At 43.9% G+C, this 22567-nt stretch overlaps 2 protein-coding genes across 2 annotated transcripts in view; both read left to right on the top strand.

Moving 5' to 3' along the window:
- The first annotated feature begins 4262 nt into the window (after window positions 1-4262).
- The window catches only part of LOC144892344 (uncharacterized), a 74400-nt gene continuing 56095 nt past the window's right edge, over window positions 4263-22567 (top strand). Inside the window, exons 1-3 of the mRNA XM_078778396.1 lie at window positions 4263-5970; window positions 12835-12945; window positions 14635-14808. Of these exons, the coding sequence (XP_078634522.1) occupies window positions 5751-5970; window positions 12835-12945; window positions 14635-14808 (505 nt within the window). The 5' untranslated portion in view covers window positions 4263-5750. The remainder of the gene's footprint in view (window positions 5971-12834; window positions 12946-14634; window positions 14809-22567) is intronic.
- The window catches only part of LOC137428442 (uncharacterized), a 135832-nt gene continuing 128079 nt past the window's right edge, over window positions 14815-22567 (top strand). Inside the window, exon 1 of the mRNA XM_078778394.1 lies at window positions 14815-20643. Coding sequence (XP_078634520.1) covers window positions 14877-16832 — 1956 coding nt within the window. The 5' untranslated portion in view covers window positions 14815-14876 and the 3' untranslated portion in view covers window positions 16833-20643. The remainder of the gene's footprint in view (window positions 20644-22567) is intronic.

Below are 22567 nucleotides of genomic sequence, written 5' to 3'. Positions count from 1 at the left end.
CGTTGGAGTGCAGTTACGCCTCGAGTACGGGCTGGTTGGCCATTTTGCCTCGCGCCCGATTTCGCATCGCTCTGGGCTCTTCACCTTGCTTCAACCATTTCACCGCATCCAGACGTTAACCTGGTGTGTGTGTGTAACGTGGATTTTGAGTGGGAATTTGCGGTTCGCCGTAAGGGGAGCCATTGAACGTCCATACCCGAAGGTATGTTTTCCCAGTCGCCTCCGGAGGGTACCTTTGCCCATCTTTGGCAGTGTGACTGTCAACCAAACGGGATTCTGCTCTCGATACAACATCGTTCTGACGATCACTGGAGCGTGGATCGACTTTGGCTTGAAGCCGGGACAGAGACATTGGGAATGTTATTTTTGCTCACTTGGAGCACACACAGTGAGTTATATTGTACGAAACTGATGGTACCATCTTAGGAATGATATATTTGTTGTACAATTGATTAATATTGTTTTTGTGCTGTTATTCTTGTGGACCTTTATACAATACTTGTTTGTTGGTAACAATTGGTGTGGTTTCACCATTGATCTTTGACACACAGAATAACACATCTTTCTGCCGTGACTCCTCTCGGGACTCGGAGGTACACCGTGACTGGGGTTTGGGGAGGAGCACGTAACAGTACTCAGTTTTCACTCTGGTTGTTTGTTTGCTTCTTTTCTTTCTCGTTTGTCACGGGCAATATCTCGGCCTTCCTTTGAGCTAGGAAGCTGAAATTTTAGCACAATCATGAGCAAGCACTTTGGCAAAAATGGTCTTTTTTGTTTTTTGCTGAATCAATTAATTGATTAATTACTTTATTATTATCGATTAATTCAATACTTATTATTCAGTAATATTAATTCAGTTAATTCATTACAATTCAGTTAATTCAGTATTAATTCAGTTCAAGCCTGGTGTTGGCTTAGCGGTTAGGGTGCAGGCTTTGGATCCTGGGATCCTGGGTTTGAATCCCGGTCGATCGCTGAATTAACACCAGGGGGGTTGACTCAGCCTGTCATCCTTCCGAGGTCGGCAAATTGAGTACCAGCTTGCTGGGATGAATGATCCTGGTGTGTACCCCGGCTTAGAATAGGTACACTGTATCCCTGCGCATCGTAAGAGGCGACTAAGTGTTGGCGGCAGGAAGGGCATCCGACCATAAAAACATTGCCTCAAACAGGGAACCATGATTGTCATGGGGCCCGCAAGGCCAACCCCCACTCTAGCGGGGAAAATGGCCTTAAAACGATCATTCATTCATTCATTCAGTACTTATTTATTTCCTTTCTCATATGGGCATTATCTCGGGCACCTTTTCAGCTCGGAAACTGATATTTGGAGATGACAATGACCAAGTGATTTGGTTGTCAAGGGTATTTTTGATTTATTGATTAATCAAATAATCGATTAATTGTTTCATTATTCGATTGATGACTTAATTAATTCTCTTTTTAAATGTTACAGATTGGGATGAAGCGGTGGTGGTTTAGGTATTCTATTAGCCAATTGATTCATAATTTAATTTTTTTACGATTATTATTATTTCTTTATTTTCATTATTAATCACATTTCTTTTCCATCTCAGGCACCTTTTGAGCTAGGAAGCTACTATTTGGACACAATAGTGAACAAGTGATGTGGCTAAAGTATATTTTGGATTTATTGATTCATCAATTGATCATTGGTTGATTCATCAATTAATCGATTAATTACTTAATTTTTGATTAATTATTTAATTAGTGTTCAAAAAGTTACAGATTGGGATGAAACAATGGTGGTTTAGGTATGCTATTACCCAATTGATTCAGTAATAAATTATTTTACGTTTTTATATGTTTATTTTAATTTCACAATTCATCAATTTTATTGTACGCCTCTCTCTCCCAATACCGTCTCTAATAGTTGGTACTGTCTTGACGTATAATGCCACGCTTGAGGATTTTATTTATTTATTTGGCATGGAGGTGGTGTACTTTGAATGCATCTGTACTTGTAATTCTCATTTCCGCTAGCGAGGGGAGGTTATAGGCACAGAGGAGATCAGCATAATGGGATGTCGCAGGAAATGTTATAAAGCGGAGGGCTCTTCGCTGTACAAGCTCAATGCTTTGTGACCGCTTCACGGTCAGGCTAGAGCTCCAGACAGGAGCGGCGAACTCCAACAAAAGTCGAATGTACATGATGTATATCATAATCAGGTCTACGATGGGAACACCATTTCTCTTCAGCAAGCAAAGGATGTAGAGACGACGCGAGGATCGCGATATCATTTTTTGAACTTGCAAGTCCCATTTTAGGTTCGATTAAAGAGTAACTTCAAGGAGACAAAGCGAAGATACTATCTCAAGTTGCATGTCATTTACACAAGAGAACGGACGTCGGTAAATCTGTGGAAGGGAGAGGGCTGGTGGGTAGGGCCGGAAGTGTGGGTAGGGCCGGAAGTGTGGGTAGGGCCGGAAGTGTGGGTAGGGCCGGAAGTGTGGGTAGGGCCGGAAGTGTGGGTAGGGCCGGAAGTGTGGGAGAGGTCCGGAAGGGGGAGAGGGCCGGAAGGGGGAGAGGGCCGGAAGGGGGAGAGGGCCGGAAGGGGGAGAGGGCCGGAAGGGGGAGAGGGGTACACGGAATAAAGCAAATGAACACTACTAGTAATTTCAGGAAAGACGTTGGGGATTGAAAGAGGTGGATTTGGGGCGTTTTAACAGGGGTAGAAAAGATCAAGGTTTTGGATGGGGGAAGATAAGAGATGGTGGTGAACAGCTGTTTTAAAGATCTGGAGGGAGGAGAGGGATTGAAGAGGGTGAGGGAGTTTGTTCCAGAGGCGGGAGAAAAGAGGAAAGAAAGACTGAAGGTGAGCAGAGAGTCTTGATTTTGGCAGTTTCACCAGAAGAGGGTTGCTGGCAGATCTTGTGTGTCCTGAAGGAATATTTGGGGGACAGAGCTGGGGTAGCTAGGCTGGAGAGGAGTTGGTAGTTGGTTGATCACTAAAATAAAATAAACCATGGTTGCTGGTGTGGAAGAATTTACCTCGATCTTCCATTAGGTTTGTAGTATTGCAGAGTTGAATTATATTGCAGAGTTGCAGAGTTGAAGATATGTTAATGATGATGTCATCGGTGCCTTCGTTATGACATCATAATTCGACAAATACAACTTATCCATCCGATCATTATGATTTTTTTTTCCCAGTAACTGTTGGTCTGATGGACACGAAATTTTCACCATGGGAGCGCCTCCTCCTTTAGAATATTTTAATGATAATCATGACGTCATAGGTCATGTTGTGCAGGCGCTATCTTGGAAAAACCGAAAAGTCTTGCACCTCTATATCTCCAAAACTGCTGCTTGGAAAAAAATGGAAACATGGCTCATTGTAAAGAACTCTATATGGGGAATAGGTGTTGTTAACGATGACGTCATTTGTGCCATAATTATGACGTCATAATTCGACAGGGACAACGCTTTGTCTGATTAGTTTGAAATGTATTGAGCGTGATCTATGCATCAATTATATTAGAGAATATAAATATATGATGTCATCGCTCACGTGGTCTGGCAGCCATATTGGATCAAAGAAAAACAATGTTCAAAAACAGAAGAGTTGGCTCGCAACAAGTTGACTGCGCAGGGTAAGTATTCTATGAATACCATCTAGTTTTTGCTGTGATCAGATGTTTGTGAGATCATAATGAAATATACAGGAGATTGCGTACTTCCGGTTCCAAATGAGCCGTTCAATTTCAAGAGCGGTCCTCGGCTTGTCTGTTTATTTGTTTGTCTGTAGATGAAGATCTGAATCCGGATCTGAGAATTTTCAAGTAATTCTTCATCATTGAGCGATGGGGTCAAAAATATATATGCAGCATGATATTGCAAAACGGTGTGGTTGGATTATAACAAAACGAGGTGAAAGAATTGGTTTGGCAACAAGAACACCCGATTAGATTTTGGTGAAGGTCCGGATTCAGATCAGACCTATCGGTGGTATACAAAACGTAAACTGTTCATCTTGGCGGAAGAACATGTCATTCTAGTTTATTGTTGTTTATGCCCTGATCAGTTTTTTTTCAGATGAGAATAAAATATACAGTACAATGTGTACTTTTGGTGAGGTACTGTGTTCGGCACACATAACTGTGTTTTCAAGAGCGGTCCTGGGAAGCATCTCAGAATCTGACAGCAACATGTTGCCCATGAGCCATGGATTAGGCCTCTGACTCTAGGCAACCCTGCCAGCCCATAATCACAATGTAGGAAATATAAAATACATTGTAAACCCTGCTCATGTCTCTGTGCTGTTCCTCTTCCCGTTCCTCTTGGTGAAATGATGTCAGCAGATTGAATTAATGTGGGTTGATATAGCAGGAGTATGATGGGTTAAGTTGTTTCCTGTGTAAAAGTTTCTTGAATAACTTATCCTATACCTTATAGGGGCTCAAACTAATAACTAAAATTATATCTAATAACTTATAGGGGCTCAAAGGAAACTTTGGAGAGCTATTGACTTTTCCGCACCATGCGGAAGGTATTGGAGCAGATTAGGAACCATTTTGTAAATTAATTTAGGACAGCCTGTGTGAATTTGCAAATGGAAAATCATGTAGAAAATTGTTGGAATTCTTTGAGGCAATTGCTGATTGGGTAGGTGAAGCAAGATCAGTGGGTTTAGCACACCTAGACTTCCAGAACACATTTCGTAAATTGCTAATGAAGAGGCTGTTTGTAGGGCTTGGATTTGGCAGTGTTCAGTACAGAGGCTAAATGGAGGAAGAACTGGCTTGGGGAAAGGAAAGAAAGGGTGATGGGTGGAGAGGATGTCAGATTGGGAAGTTATAAGTCACAGATCACAAGGACCATTGTTGTTTGCAATTTAACACAGTGATGCACACGAATTTAAAAGGTGCTTGGACGCACAATAAGCCATGATCTGCAGGTGTCTGAGGGTTGTTTTGGTTTGTTTCGAGAAGAGAGACAAAGGTTTCTGAGTATACAGGTATATCATGTTGGGTTTAGGGTCTGAGGGGTATTTGGGTATGCAGGCAAATATTAAAACCCCACACTCCTGCCCATTTGTGTGTTGCTGAACATTTGGGGTTTTGGGATTTGGTGATTCTTGTTGCTCTTTCCTGTGAAAAGATACTCATTGCATTTCCAAAGAAACTTACCTAACCTTCCACCAGCGTTCAAACTATTTAATGATACAAATGGTCTTCCTTTAGATCTTTAACACAGGTGACCCAGTACTACCTGCCAGTGTGATTAACTCAATCTGAATTGCCATGGACGTGTTGCAGAGGAATGTTGTACTGCCATCTGATTTTCTTTAAAGTGGGTTCCTGATTTATTACCTGAAAGTTAGTGATGAAGGGAAACTGTGTACATATCAGCATATCTGCGGCATGGATTACATCTGAGCACAAATACTCCTTCCTTCATACACATCCCCTGTGTGTGAGGCCTTCTCACCATTGAATAAATTTGCTGAATAGGCTCAGATTTTCTATTAATAAGTAAACATTTGTATGTTTCAAAATTTACATCAATATATAATACAATTAACAGTTTTGTCAAAAAGCCTGAAACATGTACAATGTATTTTTGTGGATGTCCCAGGATGCACCGTATGTGTGCGATGAACGTTTACGTTTCTCTAACTGATATAATCAGAGGATAAGGTCTCAAATACAGAGGTATTTCACATGTTGTTACTGTGTGGGATCAAGGTACACAGGGTGAAGCAAAGGTCAGGAAGAGTAAGAGTGGTATGTTTTTTTCTTGCCCCTCTGAAGGTTCACCCACCATGCACGCTCAAGTTGGCTGTGCGAAGGATTCCTGTCATGTGCTGCCAGAATCGGAACAGCCGCCTGTGCTCGAGTGTAAAATGAAGGTGGAGGAGCTGGAAGGATCTTCTGAGATTTTGCAGATAAAAATAGAGGATATGAACTCCTTTGGTCTGGAAGAGGAGCAAAGCGACCAGCTGAGTGGTGAGTTGTGTGATCTTCATCACTTCTGATGGGATATGTGTTTGTGTTAGTGCCGAGTTTTTGTATTTTCTTTCTTGGTATGATGGAGGCTCGTGGAAGACCAAGAGTGGAGCTGAAGATAATAACATTGAAAGCAGGAAACAACAACAGAGTTGATATGAGGGTGAAATGCTGGGGAAAGGGGAGAAGGGCACATTGGAGTGAACAAAAACTGCACATAAGTTAAATGACACATGGGAAGAAGAGGAAGGGGAAAGTGGTGATGAAGCACAATTAAGAAACCAATGAACAAACGTAAATAGGTGAGGGACAGGGTGGGGAAGGGGGAGGGGATGTGTTATGAATGACTATATAACTTTATTTTGCTAGCTCACCTGAAAACAAACTAGCTATGACAAACACCCAGTTTTCATTCAAGCACCTCCTTGGAGATCGAGAAGTATGCATGCAAAGTTTGGAGCCACCAGGTTTCATGGTTTTGGGGTTGTGGAGAAGATATGCAGATGCACACACGCATATATACACACGCATATATACACACGCATATATACACTTTCATCTCTATTTCAGCATTTACAATAATGATATAATGTAAATAATAAAAATAATTTAAAAAATGCAAACACAATATCAATGCACTTTCTAAGCATTTTATACAAACCCTAAGCAAACACATCTTCATCGAAAGTTCCATTTAATGCTCTCATCTCCCCTTCCTGTTCAGGCTGGAGTTTCTCGAGGCAGTGTTCTGGGCCCTGTGCTTTTTCTGGTCTTCATCAATGATCTCTCTGGCTCTCTGGAAAATCATCTCTATCTCTTAACTGATGACTCTACTCTCTGCCACTCTATTTCTCAAACCTCAGATCGGCAGGCAGCAGCCGCTTCACTCTTTGCAGACCTGGACAAAATCACAGACTGGGCAAACAAGTGGAACATGTCTTTCAATCCTGACAAATCTCACACTCTGACGATGTCTCTCCGAAAAGACCGACTGGACAACCCTCCCATCCACTTTCTGAATAATCCTCTCCAAGAAGTTCTGGCACTCAAGCTTTTGGGTCTCACTATCTGCCATGATCTTTCCTGGGAAAACCACATTTCAAATCTGGCCTCCAAAGCCAGTCGCCGACTAGGCATCCTCCGTCGTGTGAAGGCCTTCCTTGGCACACCTGAGCTCCTCACCACATACAAGGCTTTCATCCACAGCTCAATGGAATACTGCTCTCCCCTCTGGGCTGGTCTCAATTATCCCATCTCCTTTATTTCTAAATTGATGTCACACACCACGTTGTCTCTTTGGTTTATAGTATCCTCTACCAAGAAACATACCTTCACCCTTATTAGACTAGGAATATTATCTGAAAAGGGGCCCAGAAATCACATGAGGGGTAACTTTGTTACAAGCTGGCACCCATGCAAGGATTGAACCATGACACCTCCTGAGCAATATTAGCCTGGATGACACTTGATATTTTGATTTGGGACCTCACAGTGGGTTATTTTGTGAAAAAGGTCAATCGCGAAATATCAGATTTTCTCGAAAATACAAAAATGTCAATAAAATGACCAATAATTCAGTTACAAACTTATTTTTGGTGTCAAAATGAGCAGAATAACAATACGTATTGTAAAAATATTGGTTTATACTATAATATAGACACTGCTTTGGGGGGGGGGGGGCATGGGAAGGGGGTGGGGGTGGGAGAGGTATAAAACATATGGACACTGCCAGGACTTCCAGGAAAGAAGTTGGAATTTCAAACAAGGTGGATCTGGGGTGAATTAGCGGGGGTAGAAAAGATCAAGGTTTTGGATGGGGGAAGATAAGAGATGGTGGTGAACAGCTGTTTTAAAGACCTGGAGGGAGGAGTGGGAATGAAGGGAGTGTGGGAGTTTGTTCCAGAGGCGGGAGAAAAGAGGAATGAAAGAGTGAAGGTGAGCAGAGAGCTGAGATTTCGGCAGTTTAACCATCAGAGGGTTGCTGGCAGATCTTGTGCGACCTGTCGGAATATTTGGGGGACAGAGCACAGAGAGAGCTGGGGGAGCAAGGCCGGAGAGGAGTCAGTAGAAGACAGAAAGACCACCTACCTGCCTGTGGTGAGTGAGTGAAAGGCCCTCAGAGATAGCTTCATCGCGGGAGATTCCAATAATTCTGAAAGCTTTGGTTTCAACAGCGTGAAGCCGAGCTTGGTGTGAGGCAGGAGCACCGGCCCATAGGGGAGAACAGTATTCCATTGAGCTGCGGATGAAAGCCTTGTATGTGGTGAGGAGGTCAGGTGTGCCGAGGAAGGACTTCGCACGACGGAGGATGCCCAGTCGGCGACTGGCTTTGGAGGCCAGCTTGGAAATGTGGTTTTCCCAAGAAAGATCATGGCAGATAGTGAGACCCAAAAGCTTGAGCGACAGAACTTCTTGGAGAGGATTGTTGAGAAAGTAGATGGGAGGGTTGTCCAGTCGATCTTTTCGGAGAGACATAGTAAGAGTGTGAGATTTGTCAGGATTGAAAGACATGTTCCACTTGTTTGACCAGTCTGTGATTTTGTCCAAGTCTTAAGAGAGTGAGGAGGCTGCAGACTGCCGATCTGAGGGAAGAGGAATGGAGCGGCAGAGAGTGGAGTCATCAGCAAAGAGATAGAGAGGATTTTCCAGAGAGTCGGAGAGATCATTGATAAAGACCAGAAAAAGCACATGGCCCAGAACACTGCCTTGGGGAACTCCAGCCTGAACAGGAAGGGGAGATGAGAGAAATCCATTCAGGGCCACACGTTGACTACGACCAGAGAGGAAGTCCGCAAGCCATGCATGGAGATTTCCATGGATACCATAGGAGGAGAGTTTGGTGAGCAGAGCTGGGTGCCAGACCGTATCGAAGGCACGTGATATGTCAAGGGAGAAAGCTCTGATTTCCTGTTTGGCATTGAGGACCTCCATCCATTGTTGAGCAAGCAGAAGCAGCATGTCCAGAGTAGAGTGACCTGGTCTGAAACCAAATTGATGATCAGAGATCAAGCCATTGGAGAAGAGGAAAGATTTCATATCCGAAGCAATGATGGATTCCATGACTTTGCTGATAATTGGGTGCAGGCTGATTGGTCTGTAGTTGCAAGGATCTGTTTTTGCACCTTTTTTGTGTAAAGCGGTAATGTTTGCTGATTTCCAGGATGCTGGCAGATGACCTTGAGCAAAAGAGAGGGTGAAAAGAACAGAGAGAGGGTGAGATAGAGCGGCAGAGCAGGGTTTTAGGACCCGTGGGCTGATGCCGTCTGGTCCAGTTGCAGAATCAGAGTCGAGGTTCGACAAAAACTCCTCCACCTTGTCAGGAGAGAAGGACACAGAGTCCAGGAGCAGTTGGGTTCGACTGGGAAAGGTGGGAACAGAGATAGATGGGTTTGGGACTTAAGATTTTGAGCCGAACACAGAGTTGAGGCATTCAGCTTTGTCACGTGCGATGTCAACTGTGTGGCCATTTGAGGTAAGGGAGGGGATGGAGGGGGAACAAACACCAGAAACGGATTTGGCCAGACGCCACCAGGATTTGGAGGAAGGAGACAGGTTTGAGAGTTCATTCTTGAGTGTGGAGAGATAGTGCTTCCTGGCACTCCTGAGGGTAGACACACACTTGTTCCGAGCTTGGTGGAAGGAACTGAGATTGCCTTCAGTTGGATTGGCCTTCCAAGAGGCAAAGGCAAGTTGTTTCAGGGCAACTGCCTCACCACAAGATTCAGTGTACCATGGACGGGAGGAAGGGTAAGACAACTGAAGACGAGATGGGATAAATCTGTGCATGAGAGAGAGCATTTTGCTTTGGAAGAATTCCCAGGAAGAATTTATGTCAGAGGCAGTGGAGATGGGAGACCAATCCAGACGATTGATGGCTGCTTGAAGACCGTCCCAGTCGGCCTGAGTGAAATGCCAGACTCGTCGATGCTGATGAGGCTCTCTGAGAATGGCCAGAGAAATGTCCACTTTAACAAGCACATGATCAGAAGAACCGATTGGAGCAGAAGAAGAGCAGCAGACATTAGCAGGGAAGTGTGTCATAACCAAGTCTAGAAGAGAAGATACTCCATTGGCTGAGATCCGGGTCGGGAAATTGACAGATTGTGTCAATCCCAGTGAGTCACAGAAGTCCTTTGCTGAGGTGCCATGACTGGTGAGAGAGGAACCCACACCCAACCAGCTGGCATGGTGACAGTTGAAGTCACCACATATGAGGAAGAGAGAGTTGGGATGAGTGGATAGAAGTTGGTCCATGTTGTCAGACAGTGAAATGTAAATGGAGTCATCACTGTTTGGAGGACGGTACAGAACACATATGAACAAAAGGTGGGAGCGGAGAGGAAGCCATAGCCAGAGGTACTCCTGGGGGTGAGGAGGAGAGAGGGCAGTGCAAGGAGAGTGAGGAAGAGAATTTTTGAAAAAGATAGCTACCCCACCACCAGGACGAGGCTCAGGTCTATCATACCGGAGGAGGGAGTAACCAGGAAGAGATATTAAGGAATCAGAGACATCTTGAAGGAGGAAAGTCTCTGTTAAGCAGATCAAGTCTGGATTGTCAGAAGCAACCTGTATGGAGAGATCAGTCAGGTTTGAGCGAAGGTCCCGGATGTTTGAGGTCCATACCGTTAATGAAGAGAGAGGGGGAGCATCGGGTACAGGACAGGACAGGACAGGGGAGGGGAGGAGTAGGGTAAGATGAAGGATGAGAGGGGGAGGTAGGAAGAGCAGTTGATAGTGTGTCAGAGATTACAGAAGAGTTCCAAGAAAGGGAAGGATGAGGAGGATGAAAGGTTTGATGGTGAAGGGATGAGGCACAGTGAGGGGTTGTTTGAGGGGGGGGGGGGCAGAGGAAAGTAGAAGGTTGGGTGGGGGGGGGGTGGAGGTATGAGATAGAAGGGAGACGAAGTGGGGAGGAGGCAGCTTTGAGGAGGAGGGGGGAGGAGGGAGAATTGGAGAGGAATGGTATGGGGGGAGATTTGAATGGGAGGGGTTGGGGGGGAGTTTTGACGGGGAGGAGTGAGGGGGGAGTTTAGGAGGGGAGGGGCAAGGGGGGAGTTTAGGAGGGGAGGGGCAAGGGGGGAGTTTAGGAGTGGAGGGGCAAGGGGGGAGTTTACGAGTGTAGGGGCAAGGGGGGAGTTTACGAGTTTAGGGGCAAGGGGGGATTTGGAGTGTAGGGGCAAGGGGGGGATTTGGAGGGGAGGGGCAAGGGGGGAGTTTAGGAGGGGAAGGGCAAGGAGGGAGTTCAGGAGTGGAGGGGCAACGGGGGAGTCTAGGAGTGGAGGGGCAAGGGGGGAGTTTAGGAGTGTCGGTGCAAGGAGGGGGATTTGGAGGGGAGGGGCAAGAGGGGAGTTTCAAAAGTGGATTATTAATGAAAGACGAACATTGATAACAAATTGGGTTTGTTGTGATTTTCAAGTTAGCAATCCGATTCAGAACGATGGAGGAGGGGTGGAATGAATGTGAATTTAGACCATGCAGTGAGGGAGACGTATAAGAGATTGAATTTCTTTTTTTTGACGTGGAATGATTTGGAGAGGAAATTGAGAAAAGCCTTTTAAATAGGAAGAAAAACAGCGTGTTGTAATATACCACTGAATAAAACACTGAAGGGGAAAGTTTATACATATTTAAATAATATTAAAACAGAACCGTAGACAATCTTATATGCACAAAGTACCAACGGGGGGGGGGGGGGGGGGGAGAGCCGAGAGGGACCACCACGAGTCACGTGGACAGGGCAAAAGGTGGATGGCAAGGAGATAATGGGGGTGGGGCGAACAGCACACCTGGACAGAAAGTACAGGATGAGACAAAGCACACGTGGAGAAAGGAAAATAAATGTTTTTTTGTTTATTTTTGGGTGGGGGGGGGGGGGGGTGGGGGTATTTTAAATAAACGTATTTAAAACGTTAGACAAAGAGTATTATGTTCGGGGTAGAAGGGAAAAAACTAAGAGCCAAGCAAAACACGATGTAGGGGACTTAAGTAAACAAACACCGATGGGGGTACAAGGCCGCACACGCGGAGCAGAACACGATTAATTAATTACGAGTTACAGGAAATTCAAACCAAAACTAACTATAAACAAACAATAACGCATGGACGATAAAATAACGAGTTGAAATTTGACAAACACACGAATGAAAAAATAACCGCTTTGGATGCCCGGAGAGAACCAGGCCTCAAGGTCGGAAGCTTCAACAACTAGGCCGCGTGGCGCGAAATACTTGACCAACTTACTGACTCTTTTGCTCCTTTCCACTCCCCTGATGGAATTTTGGCTGATCATACTGTCTTAGCTTTAGCCTATTCATTCCAATCTCTGCATTTGTCAATCTGTTAACCTACCACTCTGTCTCTCTCTCTCTCTCTCTCTCTCTCTCTCTCTCTCTCTCTCTCTCTCTCTCTCTCTCTCTCTCTCTCTCTCCTTTCATTCGTTTTCCATGAGGGTTGATATTTGAGAAAAAAAATCAACTAGTCACATGTTGGATCGCAATTGTATGTGATTTGCCAATTATTGCAGTTGGGTGGAAAACCACTGTTTTGATTTCCTGGCCTTCCCAACATTTTTCTTATCTCTTTTGTTGGTTGTGATTTTGGGTGGTCGTGAAATTCCCAATGAAGTTGTGGTCGGGTAGGAAGCTTCTCGTCACATTGAGGCAGTTTGTCCAGAACATAATGCTTTGATATAGTAATGATTTGACGCAACAAAATTCTGACAGGGAAATGTTTTATTTTCTCTCTCCAAGGAAGACCTCCAATCAATGGATTTAATGCAATATTAATTTTTTTATTTTAAGAATGTGGAACCAGCTCAGCATGTGACACAAGATTTCTGCATTTAATAAAAGTTCCTTTTTCCAGATTTATTTGTGAAAGTGGAAGTGAAAACTGAGCACGACATTGATGTTCACCTGGATCGACCAGAACCAAATGATGCTGATGCTTCTTTCTTGAAGAACCATCCCCATAAAGGTTTCTGTCAATATCTATACATTTTGATTTGGACAGTTTGATGATGAATTCTGGTGTGAAGAAAGAAAATATTACATTATGATTTAATTGCTTAAAGAAATAAGCACAATGGTGCGTCCATTTCTCAAACATTCATTATCCCCTTTTCTTTACCTTTACAATATATATTTTAATGATTTTTATTTATTTATAATAAAACAAAAACAAATTAAATTAAAATATTAAGATTAAATTAAATAATGAAAGATAATTAAAGTACAGTCGGACCCCGCTATTCGCGGTGGTTACGTTCCTGGGAAATGCCGCGAATAGCGAAACCGCAAATGGGGGGGGGGGGGGGGCAAAGCTTGCAATTGAAAAAGGGGAGGGGGGGGGGTTCGTGAAAGCATGAAAATCCACGAATGGCGAGGCAAATCCTGAGAATGTCGCCGATAATCCGCGAAGGTTGATGAAAGTCCTGGAAATGGCAAGACGAAACCCGCGAATGTCGGCAATAATCCACGAATATCGATGAAAATCCACGAATGCATGCCATGCCATTGTTTCAATGGGGAAAAGGGAGACAGCTAATTGCACTAATAGATACTGTGGAGTGTTTTCATTGTGTGCAATAACTCTGGGGATGACGTGTTATGCAGCTGGTGGGATATCCCCGCGAAACATTGTTTACCTGTGAACGGCGGAATATCACATGAAGCTATTCAGTGTGATTGACGGGATATCCCACAAAACATTGTTTACCTGTGAACGGCGGAATATCATGTGAAGCTATTTACAGTGTGAATCATGGGATATCCCGCAAAAGCCATGAAAAGGCGAAACAACCGGGCAGCAAACGCAGGAGCCACTCAAGCTCGCGGCTCGAATAACTTTTTTTTTTGCGCTCCCAAAAAACTGCGAATTTGTGAGACACGGACGCGAATACAAAAAAAATCCCACAAATTCGCAGGACACTTTTCCGCGAATAGAGAAACATCGCATTTTATCAACCGTGAATAGCGGGGTCTGACGGTATATTAATTATTTTAAAATGATAATTTATCATTCTTCCAATATTGCACGAGCCTGGTGTTGGCTTAGCGTTTAGGGTGCCGGCTTGGGATCCTAGGATCCTGGGTTTGAATCCCGGTCGATCGCTGAATTAATGCCAGGGGGGCTGACTCAACCTGTCATCCTTCCGAGGTCGGCAAATTGAGTACCAGTTCGCTGGTAATTCTCTGTGTTGCAAGAGGCAACTAACAGGGTTGGCGGCAGGAAGGGCATCCGGCCATAAAACATTGCTTCAAAACGGGGACCACGGTCTCCGAAAAAGGCCAACCCCTGCTCTGCGGGGGGAAAAAATGGCCTCTAAAGGTGGTTCTTCCAATATCGCCTAGCATCTGATCAATAACGCTCCCAATTGTGTACGGGGCACTGTTATTGCCTGATTAAGACAATTGTTGACCGCCGGGTGCACACATGGACGCAGGCACACAGCGATCAAGCTCCTTTTATATATTAGATAAATTGCATGAATTTACGCAAAAGTATGAATATCATGGGAAAAACCCAAACTTTTGCACAGGCCGTGTACATCAACAATTTTTTTTTTTTGTAGTGGAACATATACATATGTACATGTTTGGGTACGTCTGTCAGGTCATATGAATATGATTTATTTTTACAGGTCATGTGATGTTGTATTTGCAGTTGACTCTACGGGATCTACAAGGGAGACTGCACCTACGTTTATGAACTGCATAGACACATGCCCGCAGGACTCGCCAAATGAAACCAACCATAAGACTTTTTACAAACAAGAGAAACCAAATGAAGAAATGTTTGCCCAGAATAATTTTCACAAGACTCGCAAAGGAAAGAAAGGTGAACATCAATACAAATGCACAAGTTGTGAAAAATCTTTCAGTTGCTCAGACAGCCTTAAAATACACATGAGAGTTCACATTGAAGAATGCCCATACAATTGCACAGTTTGTGGGAAATCTTTCACAAGGTGGTCGAGCCTTCGACAACACCTGAAGATTCACAGTGGAGAGTGCCCTTTAAAATCCTCAAGTTGTGGAAAGTCTTTCAGTCAGTCATCTAACCCAAAATCACACACAAGAACACACAATGGTGAACGCCCACACAAATGCACAAATTGTGGAAAATCCTTCAGTCATTCATCCCTCCTTAAATTACACATGACAATTCACAATGGTGAACGCCCGTACAAATGCACAAATTGTGGAAAATCTTTTAATTGGCCATCCAGCTTGAAAATACATATGACAATTCACAATGGTGAACGCCCATACAGATGCACAATTTGTGGAAAATCTTTTAATCATTCCACCAACCTTAAAAGGCACATGAGAATTCACAATGGTGAACGCCAGTACAAATGCACAAATTGTGGAAAAACTTTTAATCGGTCATCCAGCTTGAAAATACATATGACAATTCACAATGGTGAACGCTCACACAAATGCACAAATTGTGGAAAATCTTTTAATTGGCCATCCAGCTTGAAAATACATATGACAATTCACAGTGGTGAACGCCCGTACAAATGCACAAGTTGTGGAAAATCTTTTAATCGGTCATCTAGTTTGAAAATACACATGACAATTCACAATGGTGAACGCCCATACAGATGCACAATTTGTGGAAAATCTTTTAATCATTCCACCAACCTTAAAAGGCACATGACAATTCACAATGGTGAACGCCAGTACAAATGCACAAGTTGTGGAAAATCATTTAATCGGTCATCCACCCTTAAATCTCACATGGCAATTCACAATGGACAACGCCCATACAGATGCTCAATTTGTGGTAAATCTTTTAATCGGTCATACAGCTTGAAAATACACATGACTATTCACAATGGAGAACGCCCGCACAAATGCACAAGTTGTGAAAAATCATTTAATCGGTCATCCACCCTTAAATCTCACATGGCAATTCACAATGGAGAACGCCCATACAGATGCTCAATTTGTGGAAATTCCTTTAAGCTGTCACCCCACCTTAAAAGGCACATGACTATTCACAATGGAGAACGTGCCTACGAATGCACAAATTGTGGAAAATCTTATAAATATTCATCCACCCTTAAAACGCACATGAGAATACACAATGGTGAACGCCCATACAAATGCACAAGTTGTGGAAAATCTTTTAATCGGTCATCCACCCTTAAAACACACATGACGATTCACAATGATGAACGCCCATACAAATGCACAAGTTGTGGAAAATCTTTCAATCAGCCATCCTTCCTTAAAAGGCACATGAAAATTCACAATGGTGAACGCCCATACAAATGCACAAGTTGTGGAAAATCTTTTAATCACTCATCGACCTTGAAGACGCATATGATAATTCACAATGGAGAACGCCCATTCACATGCACAAATTGTGGAAAATCTTTCAATCGGCCATCTCACCTACAATCACACTTCATAATTCACAATGGACAACACCCATACAAATGTACAAATTGTGGGAAATCCTTCAAGCTTTCATCCAGCTTGAAAATGCACATGACAATTCACAGTGGTGAACGCCCATACAAATGCACAAGTTGTGGAAAAACTTATAATCGGCCATCTAACCTAAAATCACATTTGAGAATTCACAATGGAGAACGCCCATACAAATGCACAAGTTGTGGAAAATCTTTCAATCGGTCATTCATCCTTAAAAGGCACATGATGATTCATAATGGAGAACGCCCTTACGAATGCACAAGTTGTGGAAAGTCTTTTAATCGGTCATCCCACCTTGAAACACACATAACAATTCACAACAGACAATGCACATATGCATGTATAACTTGTGGAAAATCTTTTTATTATTCATCCTCCCTTAAAAGGCACATGACTATTCACAATGGAGAATGATCCGGACATAGTGCTCAAACACAAAAAGGACAAGTCAGTTTTGTTGATTGAGCTTTCAGTTCCCAATGGCTTTGGACTAAATGCTGCAGAAACCAGAAAAATTGTCAAATAGCAGGCTCTGAAAAATGAGGTCAAGGTAACTTGGACATTTAAGAAAGATTAAATTGTGCCGTTGATAGTCGGAGCAACAGGGATGATCAAGAAAACCCTTACTGATCACTCAAAAAGCATTCTGGGGAAAATAACTACACACGAGCTGCAAGTGGCGGCTGTCAAAGGTTCATTGGGGATTCAAAATAGAGCTCTTGAAATGAAGCTGTGGGAAGGAAGTTTCCCAATCTGGTTCATGATCCTTTACTGAAAAAGGAGGTGGAGATTTTGTGTTCCGGGAGAACTTCCTCCCACCTCCTAAAACCCGCATATGGCGATAACAACCAACAAGAGAGCGCCTGCAGAAATTCACAATTTGTGGAAAGTCTTTCATTCATCCTTCCACCCTTAAAATATCCATGGGTGAACAGCCATACAAATGAATAAACATTGGAGAACATTCACAACAGAAGTGTACATTGTGTGAAAAGGTTTTTATTCGGTTCCACTCTTCGGAGAGACAGAAAATGTCCAACCTCAATAATGAACTTTCAAATTTGTCTCCTCCAAACCTTGATGGTGCATCTCAGACATGAGATTAGGGCTGTCTCTCTGGACATAACTTATGCTTTTGATAGTTTGGCATCCTTTGTTATTCTCCAAACTTTCTGCCTATGGCAGACAAGTTCAACTCTACATATGGCTCACTGACTTCCTCTATTGTTATAGCCAACGTGTGGCACTCAATGGAATTTTTTCATCTCTCCCAATCAATGCTGGAGTCCCCCAAGGCACTGTTATGGGACCAGTGCTATTCCTGACCTTCACAAATTATCTCGCTGAGTCTCTGGAAAATCCTCTTCATTTGTTTGCTGATGACTCCACCTTCTGCCATGACATCCCTCATCCTTTCAGACAGGTTGGCTGCAGCCTCTTCCTTCTCTTTTTTCTTTAAACAAAAAAAAATCACAAGCTGGTCAAAAAACACTTTCAATCCTGACAAATCACGCACTCACAATCTCTCAGCAAAAGGACAATCTGGCAAACCTTCCTGTATACTTTCTTTCCAATCCCCTTGAGGAGGTTCAGTCATTCAAACTCCTGGGTCTCACAAGCCATGTTTTTTCTTGGGCAAGCCACATTTCTAAGTTGGCCTCGAAAGCCTGCGGCCGACTGGGCATCCTCCGTCATACAAAGTCCTTCTTTGACACACCTGAACTCTTATCCACCTGCAAGGTAATTCATATGAATCTTGATGGAGTGCTGCTCTCCTCTTTGGGCTGGCTCCCCATGCCTCACATCTTATTGAGCTTGATGATGTGGAAACCAAGGCCTTAAAGATTATTGTAATCTTTGCAATGAGTGAAATCGCCATTGCAAATCGCCTATCACTTCGCCATTGCAGACCACGTAGTGGTCTCTGTCTTCTACCCCTCCCCCTTTCTGGTATTGCACCCTCTGCTCTATCCGTGCTTTGTCCACTTCCCATTTCCCCCCCACCCCCCTCCCCTCCAAACACCCAGGTTTCTGCAGGGCTCACACGATCCACCATCAACCTCCTTCAGGTGAAACTACCTAAATAAAGGATAACTGCTCACGTCCACTCATTCATTCCTATTTTCTCCCTCTTGTGGAACCAACGTCCAAAATAATCTCCAATCTGATTCTTCCCTCCAGAACTTCAACGCAGCTGTTCACCACCATCTCAGATAATCCCAAATCCAAAACCATGCATTATCTTTTCTCCCCTTGTTAACCCTCCTCCCACCCCCAATCACCCCTCCGTCCAATTGCCATTTTCCCCTCCTGAGATTTCCATTCTGTATCCACCTTATCTACTTCATGCATCCTCTCCCTCCCCACCCCCTCCCCTCCTTCCCCAATTCCTCCCCACACCCATTGCTCGTTTGCCTCCCTCTGGCCTTCGGCTCTGGTGTTGGTGTTTCCCCTCTCTCTCTCTTTGCTTTTACGTTTGTCCCGTTGAGTCCTGGTCCGTTCAGTGTCCTGACTAAGCTCTTCCACGAGCCTGACTAGCTCTTCCAGATAAATCACACGAGAGAATGTTCATACGGATGTACAAGCTGCAGCAAATCTTTCCCTCAATCATCTCGCCTTAAAATGCACACAATAATTCACAATAGAGTACGACCATACACTTGTGCAATTTGTGTAAAATCCTTCATAAAATAATGTGAGGTAATAATGGTGAGAGCTCATACAATTACACAATTTTGTGGAAAATTCTTCACGCAATCACCCCAAACAATGGAGAATGCCTATACAAATGTACAGTTTGCGAAAATATTTTGGTCGTTCAGGCAATCTTAAAATGCACAAATCAGGAGACGACGATGGTTCACGAGCGAGCGGTATTCAATGACGAAGGACGGACGATAACCGAAACAGGCCCGGACTGGGGGGGTCGGGTGCCCACGTGACAGGTGTCGGCCCCCGACATGACATTGAAAATATATAAATAGGAATGTATTATCTGTTATGAGGTTAGTTAGCTACACAATACCGAAAATTCTGTTCGATTCCGACAACTTTGAAAATTTGACTTTTGTGACCTTCAAAGGTCGAAGATTCTGAAATTTGTTGGAAAACTTGTATTTCATGATGTATGTGATAATATAAGATCATGTACGACATTTCACCCTATCAGGAAGCGAACAATGTAATAAAACCATCCAAAATCGACTTTTCTAAATTTTGTGACCTTGACCTTGGGGCGAAAATGAAAAATCTAGCTCCATGGGGCTAGACACGTGACATTGGCCTAACCAAATACCGAAACCCTGTCAGATTCCACCAACTCCCTCAGAGAAGATGTAGCTTGAACTCGATTACCCCCTAAAAAGACATCTTTTTTGGGCGTGGCTCCGCCCACAATGGGCACAATACACCCACTCTAGGCAGGACACAACTAGATCATGATATCAACCTCCCACTCAAGTTTCATCAAGATCGGATGATATCATTGGGTTGTTATGCTGCAGACAGACAGACAGACACACCCATGACGAATATAGTGGTCACTCTGTTTGATAACTTGTGAACCAATATGTGTACACCGAGCCGAGAGCCTTCAGGATCTGCAGACCTGGAAGTACTTACTTTACCAGCAGAAGAGCCTCTCTACGGGCAGTAAAGACACTTAAGTTCTGTTCATCTGAATCAGGTCATATGACAATGTTTGTGATAGTTGCATTATTTAATTCGTTTCAAATTTAAGGATTTTGTGTGCCGATATATCTTTACAATTGAATTCTCATTTCAGTTTCCCCCAAAAAGTCATGTACTCATTTTAATTTATGAAATATGCAATTCTGGAGTTTTGTCAACATCAATTGCTGCAGAATAGTATAAAATATAATTGCAGATGAAAGTTAATTGCATTATTTAATCAGAATAATTATAAAGCAGTGAAACATATAATATTCAGGCATTCTTCGACCCGATAACTTGTAATGTGGGGGAAAGGTTTTTGTACTGAGTAAAATAAATGTTTTCATTTAAAGGAATTTGGTGTGGTCAGGTCGCACCGAACCAGCTGAGGTTGAATTTGCCTCGACAAGATCAACACCATGTGAGAAGGCTTTGACCAGAGCCCTTGGGAATCCACAGCAAAACTAAAAAAAATAACTGCAGCGAAGACAGGCGTGGACTGTGGAATGAAAAACATCTTTGACCCATCGGTACCATGTTGGCCACACCACCCGTGAGTGGCTTTTTTTTTTCTTTTTTGTATACTGAATCGAGGCTCGTGAAAGAGCTAACATTTATTTCACAAACAAATCAACCAGACAAACAAGATATATAAAAAGAGGGAGCGGAAGACAAGATGGGGAGAGAAGGGGAAGCACACAAACATAACAGAAGAGGCGTGGGAAGGGGGGGGGGGGGGGGGGGAGAAGTATAAAACACAAGGACACCAAGGACTTCCAGGACAGAAGTTGGTATTTCAAAAAAGTGGATTTGGGGTGAAATTAGTGGGGGTAGAAAAGATCAAGGTTTTGGATGGGGGAAGATAAGAGATGGTGGTGAACAGCTGTTTTAAAGACCTGGAGGGAGGAGTGGGATTGAAGGGAGTGTGGGAGTTTGTTCCAGAGGCGGGAGAAAAGAGGAATGAAAGAGTGAAGGTGAGCAGAGAGTCTTGATTTTGGCAGTTTAACCATAAGAGGGTTGCAGGCAGATCTTGTGCGACCTGTAGGAATATTTGGAGGACAGAGCCCAGAGAGAGCTGGGGGGGGGGGGGCAAGGCCAGAGAGGAGTCTGTAGAAGACGAAAAGACCACCAACCTGCCTGCGGTGAGTGAGTGAAAGGCCCTTGGAGTTAGCTTCATCGCGGGAGATTCCAATGATTCTGAGCACTTTGGTTTCGAACAGCTTGAAGACGAGCTAGGTGTGAGGCAGGAGCACCAGCCCAGAGGGGAGAGCAGTATTCCATTGAGCTGTGGATAAATACTTGTATGTGGTGAGGAGCTCAGGTGTGCCAAGGAAGGACTTCGCACGACGGAGGATGCCCAGTCGGCGACTGGCTTTGGAGGCCAGATTTGAAACGTGGTTTTCCCAGGAAAGATCATGGCAGATAGTGAGACCCAAAAGCTTGAGTGACAGAACTTCTTGGAGAGGATTATTCAGAAAGTGGATGGGAGGGTTGTCCAGTCGGTCTTTTCGGAGAGACATCGTCAGAGTGTGAGATTTGTCAGGATTGAAAGACATGTTCCATTTGTTTGCCCAGTCTGTGATTTTGTCCACGTCTGCAGAGAGTGAGGAGGCTGCAGACTGCCGATCTGAGGGATAAGGTATGGAGCGGCAGAGAGTAGAGTCATCAGAAAAGAGATAGGATTTTCAAGAGAGTCAGAGAGATCATTGATGAAGACCAGAAAAAGCACAGGGCCCAGAACACTGCCTTGGGGAACTCCAGCCTGAACAGGAAGAGGAGATGAGAGAAACCCATTCAGGGCCACACGTTGACTACGACTAGAGAGGAAGTCCGCCAGCCATGCGTGGAGATTTCCCTGGATACCAAAGGAGGAGAGTTTGGTGAGCAGTGCGGGGTGCCAGACCGTATCGAAGGCATGTGATATGTCAAGGGAGACAGCTCTAATTTCCTGTTTGGTATTGAGGACCTCCATCCATTGTTGAGAAAGCAGAAGCAGCATGTCCAGAGTAGAGTGACCAGGTCTGAAACCAAATTGATGATCAGAGATCAAGCCATTGGAGAAGAGGAAAGATTTCATATCCGAAGCAATGATGGATTCCATGACTTTGCTGATAATTGGGAGAAGGCTGATTGGTCTGTAGTTGCTGGGATCTGTTTTTGCACCTTTTTTGTGCAAAGTGGTGATGTTGGCTGATTTCCAAGCAGATGGAAGATGACCTTGAGCAAAAGAGAGGGTGAAGAGAACAGAGAGAGGGAGTGAAAGAGCGGAAAAACAGGATTTTAGGATCCGTGGGCTGATGCCGTCAGGTCCAGTTGCAGAATCGGAGTCGAGGGTTGACAAACTTTTCCACCTTGTCAGGAGGAAAGGACACAGAGTCCAGGAGCAGTGGGGTACGACTGGGTACGGTGGGTACAGAGAGGGATGGGTTTGGGACACAAGACTTTGTACGAGTCATACATTAGCAATGGAGTGTGTC

The sequence above is a fragment of the Myxine glutinosa genome, chromosome 5 (assembly GCF_964187855.1).
Source record: "Myxine glutinosa chromosome 5, kmMyxGlut1.1, whole genome shotgun sequence".
NCBI classification, from domain to species: Eukaryota; Metazoa; Chordata; class Myxini; order Myxiniformes; family Myxinidae; genus Myxine; species Myxine glutinosa.
Note: the sequence above shows the minus strand (reverse complement) of the source record. Positions and strands in the feature narration are given on the sequence as shown.